The sequence below is a fragment of the Haplochromis burtoni genome, unplaced genomic scaffold (assembly GCF_018398535.1).
Source record: "Haplochromis burtoni strain Fernald_Lab_line unplaced genomic scaffold, NCSU_Asbu1 Contig_66, whole genome shotgun sequence".
Classification (NCBI taxonomy): Eukaryota; Metazoa; Chordata; class Actinopteri; order Cichliformes; family Cichlidae; genus Haplochromis; species Haplochromis burtoni.
In genome coordinates, this window is record NW_024582427.1 from 94,079 (window position 1) to 101,350 (window position 7,272).

Genomic DNA, 7,272 nt, shown 5'->3' on the forward strand with positions numbered 1-7,272 from the left:
TTGGATGAAACCTCAGTGAATCATTTGAAAGGCGTGATTATTGATGCTTAAGCTGTAAACACAATGTTTTGAATTCCTTTTGTGTTCGTTGTGCCTCGGGAAAAGAGAGTAATCACGTCACAAGAGCCTTCATCAAGAAAAAAGATCAAAGCATTATTTATATATAAAAAAAAAAACGTATGCACATAATAAATGACATGAAGTAATTTACAATACACATAAAGACTAAATTACTCTTTTTTTCCCTTTGACATAACCTACATAACCTCTATTAAATCTGGAAACTGGATTGAAAGCAGGAGCTGAGAAAATCTCATTATTATCCACAGAAAAGTCAATGACTACAAAAACAGTTTGAACACATTAAGTGTACATTTGAAAGTAATTTTTAATTTAAAACGTAAACACTTCAAAGCTTATTCCATAGTTTTTATGTTTAAACAAATGAGCTTTCTCATTGAAAACCCTTCACCTGCCTCAAATGAAGTCACATGATTTACTGTAAAGCAAGGCTTTTCAGGTCCCAAAGAAAAGCATGGCTATTATCTCGTTTTCATCTCTAAGGATGTTTGACGAGTCTACTTCAACAGTCTGGACTAACCTGAAAACATACACGAGATAAAATTAAAGAATCCCATTTGTGGGGTCTCCTGCAGTAACAGCTCCTTGTCAACGAGCCAGTTTAGAGTATGTATAGCGTGCATGTGGGTATATTTTGCAATGACACTATTTCCTCAAACTGTCTGGGGATTATCGGGGGAACCCGAGATGAGGAAGAAAAAAAACTGATGCAACTATTCACAGTACCACATACCACAACTTTTTTTTCTGCTCTTGAGACTCAATGATTTAAATTGAAGAAATACATCATTAACTGCATGCTGTGATCATTTAGACCAGCGTGATTAGAATTCTTCAAAATATTTTAGAGTTTATTGTTGCTAGTTCTAATTTAAGTTTATTAACTTGCTCAAAGAGATGTTACAAATAGATGTTTTTTTACACAAACATGACCTACAAATGATCAGTTTCATAACAGGAGACCATTTAAAACCACTTGCTATAGGAATGAAAAAACAAAAATTCTTTTATATGTTTCATATTTTGTTTATTTTATTAAAAAAACACGCGCACACATTACTATTTACAATATAGAAAAGCTTTCACCTGTTGTTGGGCTGTTTGTCGACAAGATGTAAAGATGCATATAATTCACTGGTACATATAACGGAAAAACAAAGAAAAAAATATGTGATTTTTTTTTACACTGTACATTAACTAACTTTCACAAGCACTGAGTGCGAGCATATCTGCAAGATGAGGTTAATGACAACTATCTTGTAATTGTCAGAGGTTGTTTAAGATAATGGAATTACCATGCCTGAGCTTAACAGAGAAAAAAACGAGCAGCATGGTGCCTTGAACCAGCCAAAACTATAAACAATGTTGAGCATGTGAATTCCTTTTACACAGCAGTGCGCTTTATAACTTCTGTTCACAACTTCACATATGGGATGAGAGCGATGAGGGTGGCTCTGCAAACTGCTTCCAAACATCAAACACACAGTAGAAGTCTGGATGGTGGGATGGTGTCCTAGCGAAGGGATGATTTAGCTGAGAGGAGAGCTCTGATGGGAGAAGATTTCAGGAGCTTCTTAAAAGTCCAGTGTAAAAGAATTGTCCTGTCATGTCCTTTACTTTTTTAAAGCAAAAGTGGGATCTGTTGGCAAAAGCTGTTCCAGAATTCATCTGTGGAATTTGGGATGTCTGCAAGAGTTGTGTACTGTGGCCGTGTGTCGTCTACATCGTCGACTGCAAAACAAAGAGCGAAATCCAAGGTCAGTTAAACCAAGTCATGTGACTTAAAACTGGTAGCATTATTTTGATTGCTAATGTAATCTACAACAAAATCTAACCATATTCATTGATGTTGACTAAATTCTACAATTAAATTCTTAAATTGCTGGCATGGACTGTGGTGTTTAAGCAGCAGCTACATGACAGCTTCCAACTAGCAACATTTACCTGATGAAGACTCACTCCACTGGCTCCCTGGACTGGTGCATGGTTCATTGCACAGGAACCCCCTGTCGTCTAAACTGCTTGTTGTCATCCAGTGTGAAGTTTCTTTCTCCAGTTTTCTGCAAATCTGAAAGAGTAACACTGGATTGAGTATGGCTATATTTGGCCCAACTAGTTTTTCAACACAAAACATGCTTATTAGTGTTTTGGGTATTATTGCATGAGCCAAACCAAGCAGAATAAGACAAACATGGGTATTCCTGTCAATGAAATGTTGCTTTCTAACTAGGGTAAGACCTGTAGGTTATGCTTACCTCAATAATATCTTCTGGACAGTCGTAGTCTGCACGATCACAGCGATGAGAAGGGGAGAAAAACAGAAAGGAACATGAGTATTTAAGTTTCTATTTAAGTTGAATTATTCCAAGCTAAGCCAAAGTCATTTACTAGCAAGTATGAGCTATGTGTTGTTGTCTTACCGGAGCTGTGATCAGGTGAAACCTGAAATCTGTTGATGAAGGAGTCAGGGCCAATCTCAACTGTTGAAGACCAATCAGGAACCTCAGTTGGAAAGAAGTAATCTGCAAAAATGGCAAACAAACGTATTGAGTACACTTTGACTTTTAGATTCAAACGCAATGTTTATCTGAACATTTTCAGTACAGATTTTTCAAACTTGCTCACCTGGCTGTTCTGTCTGCACTGTGCTGTCAACTCTGTTTTCTTGTGTGCTTTCTGGCACCAGTGCAGGGATGGGAGACTGAGTGTCACTGTAGCTGTCTTCCCTCTCTTCCATCTTAACCACTGAATTCTGCAAGAACAAATCAAAGAGAAATTAAGTGAGATGTTTGAAATGAAAATCGAGACATTCAAATCCATATGTGTATGTCTGTTTCCTGCACAGCTACGAAGTAGCATTATTTTACAAAGCTATACATTCAGTATCTAGATCAGTGTAAATGAGGAATATTTTGAGTATGCTATTTAAAAACAAGTGTCACTAGAGCTATAGTAACAGTGATAGCATTTACCTTCTTCCTTCCCTTCGATTCCCTTGATTTAGTCCGTTTATCTGTGCAGAGGAAAGAAAAACATTTTGGTCACTTACTTTCTTTACCACTGAGACTGTAGAGCACATGAATTGAAGATACTGAGCGCAATGTTAATTCACCAAAAAGAACAAACGTTCATTTCCTGTCAGTTTTCTCACCTTTAGATTTTTGACTAGCAGGCAGCATCCTGAAGACGCGCATAGCTTGGTGGCCTTTGTTAATGCTTTTGTCTTTCACCTCCTCAATGTCAGGCAGTGAGTTCATTGCACAGCGGAAGTTGGCTTTCCATGTCTTGGGGTCACAAACTTGGCCCTCTGAATATTTCCCTGTAAAATGCATTGGCACATGCTAGTTTAGTACACTTCCTCATCCTGTAAAGAAGAGTTGTTCTGAACAGGTGGCAGGCTTATTCAGGCTTTCTCACCTGTGTGTTTGGCCCACTCTTTGAACAGACATGCGTCTTTGTCCACCTCCCAGCCATGTCGAGCTGCATGCTTCCAGGGGATGGAAAACATTGTTTTCTCCTGGGAAATATAAAAAAATTTATATATATTAAGTTGGATCGTGGGTAATTGCGCTTACTGAGAGAATGTAATGTGTTATCTCCCAAGCAGAAACCAAGCTTCCGTTCAGCTACCTCATCGTGCCTATTTTCACCTGTTTGAAGTGCCACAGGCATAGCTGTGAAGTGGCTTTAACTATAGCACGCCTCAAAGTAACACTGCAACACTAAGACCCATCCCAAGCTAGTGCTTCAAACCAGGTCAATGTTTGTAACACGCTAATACTGTATGCACAGCAAGGGGACAACATCAATAAAAACATGTGCAGCTTTGCAGAAATCACTTCCCTGTCTCATGGGGAGAGGCATCAATCCTACAACAAATAGATTTCCAAATATCTATTCCTGTACTCTGAATTATCATTACTTATTTGCAGGCAGTTCCTATTTACATGAACCAGTTCACTGTATTATAATAGGATAAGAAAGCTTCTCACCTTGTCAATCCAAGCCAGACCCCAAACTGTATTGGATTCGATCATCTTCTCCAGCCATGGCCTCATTCTCATCCTTGACACTGGCATGTTTGCCTAAAAAGATGCAGCAGCAGAAGAAAGTTTAGAGAAATGCCGTAATGCAGCGTGTGAAGCGCAGCGGTAAGAGGAAATAAACTCCCGCATCTCAGCCCCGGCTTAGATTTACTACTGCTTCTTTGCTGCGCGGGACAGAAGAGTTCATGGCCAGGGCAATCAGCGCGCTCAGGGAGGTGTTTACGTGTAGGAGTCAACGTTAGTTTAGAAAGGTTGGAAGGAACAAGAAGAAAAAATAACTAAAAATAACTCATGCAGTTATGCAGTTATTTTATTAATCCTGTAGCGCAAAAGTTTAAAAATCTAGAATGGTAAGCGAATATTCCCCCCCTAAAAAAGGTTTCTTAATTCCTTAGAGCAAACGAGCGCAACTCAACACAGGCTTGGCAAAAATGTCACAGAATTAAAAAATTCGAGTTTGAAATGTGCATTAAAAACTTTGCATCTATTTGCATGTTATTTAATTCAATGCTCATTCTCAAACACACAGCGTGAGAGAAAGAGAGACTCCTAAAGTAATAATAGATAATATTTTTTTCAAAGAAATCATCCCAATAACATCATTTAGCTTTTAAAAAATAGAGCAGGGATGTTAAATTGGTATCACTATACTTACAGATTAATTTGCTTTGTGATTCCAGGAGGAAAAAAATGCAACAATAATCCCGTTGGTTTAAGAAAAGCTTCTTCTCGTCTTTAAGTGTTCCACTTGTAAACGTTTTCTGAGTACAAGTGAGTACCGACAGCTTCGGGTGCAGAATTTATACACAGCCACTCCAGTGGCGGGTATTCCCCGGCAGGAGGCTTGGTGCTATAAAAAATGTCCTCAGTAAAAAAAAAAAAGTGAGAGGTGTGTTTATCAAGCCTTTGAAAATGTATTGGTTATTTGACGATAACCTTGTAGTTGTTTACAGTAGCTACTTTATTAATGTCATATCTGCATATTTGCGCATTACCACCCTGTTATAACTAAAAAAAATACAATTTGAAGGTTTATTATTGAATTGACTGAAAGTCCTCTTATAATAGGACTGACATTTTTTACAGTGTGTTTGGAGCATGCGCTGTGATCCTTTGCTTCAGCAAGTAGCAAAGGATTTCCGAGAAATCACGCTGTTGAGAGCTAGAAGGAAGTTAAAAAACAACACGCGTGGAATACAGTTGATTGCTGCACGTAGACTAGATCATCAAACTAAATGACCCAACTCATGTGTCACTCGAGTTTCTTTCCCCGCTCCCTCCTTTGTAAGCTATTCAACTTACAGATAGTGCTTTGCGCAAATAGTGCAAATATTTGCAAGTGGCAAATTATATTTAACTCACATTAAGATTTGACATTAAACCCTAACAGCCGACTTGTTATATTATCGCAACCTGTTATGCACCGTATTTCGATTATAGTGATCATAATAACGCATTCTTATAATAATTTTGCTTTGGAGGTTGTGCAAAGTTAACACTATTAAAGTCTGAGAGCGCGTGCATTCATTTCCAAAGCACGCGCGCACGCATTCGTCTTCCACAAGCCAAAAGTCTCCCCCACAGTCTGGCATGACAAACATGTGCATGGGACCAACCCTTTAGTATAAACAGCGACCTGCCTGAGAATTCAGGCATTTACAAGAAATGGTGTAGCAATTTTCAATGGCCGCTGGGGGCAGTGTGATACCGGCTTGCTGGGCGCATGGATATGGGTCATGCAGACTGAACTCTTGTACTGCCTTGACAGCGGGAAAAGAGAGCGGCATCGGACGATGCGGAAGCAGCAGCAGCTGTTTATCTGCAAATACAGGACCTGCGGAGCGTTTTACACAACACATCCTGCATGGGCGCGCGCTCGCAGCAATATCAAGCATTCGCGAAATTCAACGTAATGAAACAACGGGCACAAAACTGCGGGGGTGAATAGAAATATGGCAATCATTCATATCGTGTGTCGTAAATATCGACTCAGTCTCTTAGCTTGATTGCATCAAATACACGCTGAAGGTCATTGTAGTTATAATCGTGTGAGTTCACTTGGAGGGAAATTTGGCAGAGTGAATAGAAATATGACCATTAGTATCCTGTATCCTGAATTTCGGTGCTTAAAAATAGCGTAACTGCACCTGATAGCGTAACTGCACCCACAGGTCTTTTTATGTAACGGGGTGAGTTCACTTGGAGGAAAATTGGGAAACCCCAAACATGAAGCTTTGTCTCAGATAATGTATCTGTCCATTTAGGGGCTTCCCGTGTGGTGTGGCGAGTTCGCGTGCTCGCGCATGCTTTACGTGACGCTCGCCTGCGCGTACCCGCGAGGGAATTGCAGGGAGTTTTTCCCGCGGAGTTTTCACCGGTAGCGGGGGTCTGTGGGATTTCCCAAACGAATACAGAGATCTGGATTGGAAAAGGGAAAGTCATCCCGTTTTTCCCACCGATTCTTCTTCTCTCTTTTTTGGCAGGCAGCCTGTGTGCCAGTGTGCAAAGAAACAGGTGAATTATAGGAATTCACTGCAGCTGGCATGAAACAAAACCAGCTCCAGCATCATCATAGTTTAGTTAAGAGAATCACTTTAAAAACAAATTTCAAAAAAATAATAATGTTAAGTTTTTAAGGATCTTTAAAATTGTGCAGCGTTATTATGCAATTGATGTGAACCAATTTTTCTAACCCGCATATATGTGTGTGTGTGTGTGTGTGTGTGTGTGTGTTCTTATTTAAAATCCATTATACCTGAAAATACATAACTACAACATGACAGTTACCTGGTTCATCAACCTAGCCCCTATACCTCACCTTAATTCTGAAACAGGCTTTCAGCGAACACCAGTGACTTATTAAAACACTTGACTGTCTGTTTCAAACTGCATCCAATGTGATTTCACTCCCAACTGACCAAATTCCTCTAAAATCTATTGCACTCTGTGCTTACCCCGAGCTAGTCTGGACATTAAGGTCACCTACATGCAGCAAGAAAATGTAATTTAGTCACCAATCTCGCCTTAGACTCACCTTTTGACAGCTTACCTACACTGGAGCGATTCAAAGCCTTCCTTCAACTTTAGCCAAAACGTTAAACTGAAGGTGCAAGTTTTTCTTCAGCTTTTATAATTGTGTTTGTTT

At 39.5% G+C, this 7,272-nt stretch overlaps 1 protein-coding gene across 2 annotated transcripts; it reads right to left on the bottom strand.

The window, feature by feature from the left end:
* Positions 1 to 1,091: 1,091 nt before the first annotated feature.
* irf1b (interferon regulatory factor 1b) lies at positions 1,092 to 4,937 on the bottom strand. Of its 2 annotated transcripts, XM_014333796.2 has the most exons (10): positions 4,783 to 4,937; positions 4,074 to 4,166; positions 3,499 to 3,598; positions 3,233 to 3,400; positions 3,054 to 3,094; positions 2,707 to 2,833; positions 2,502 to 2,603; positions 2,337 to 2,365; positions 2,026 to 2,149; positions 1,092 to 1,812 (listed from the first exon to the last, which is right to left on the bottom strand). In XM_014333796.2, the coding sequence occupies exons 2-10, from the start codon at positions 4,158 to 4,160 to the stop codon at positions 1,703 to 1,705; spliced, it is 888 nt and encodes a 295-aa protein (XP_014189282.1). In that variant the 5' UTR covers positions 4,161 to 4,166; positions 4,783 to 4,937; the 3' UTR covers positions 1,092 to 1,702. The 2 variants fall into 2 exon arrangements, with proteins under 2 accessions (XP_014189282.1, XP_014189283.1); XM_014333797.2 differs by lacking the exon at positions 2,026 to 2,149 and having other exon boundaries at positions 1,706 to 1,812.
* Between the last annotated feature and the right edge of the window lie 2,335 nt (positions 4,938 to 7,272).

Coding starts and splice junctions, on each gene's coding strand:
- irf1b (XM_014333796.2), bottom strand. CDS start 4,160: ATGCCAGTGTCAAGGATGAGAATGAGGCCATGGCTGGAGAAGATGATC. Junction 2,150..2,336: donor GTCCAGAAGATATTATTGAG/GTAAGCATAACC, acceptor TTACTCTTTCAG/ATTTGCAGAAAACTGGAGAA. Junction 1,813..2,025: donor GTGGAGTGAGTCTTCATCAG/GTAAATGTTGCT, acceptor TTTGTTTTGCAG/TCGACGATGTAGACGACACA.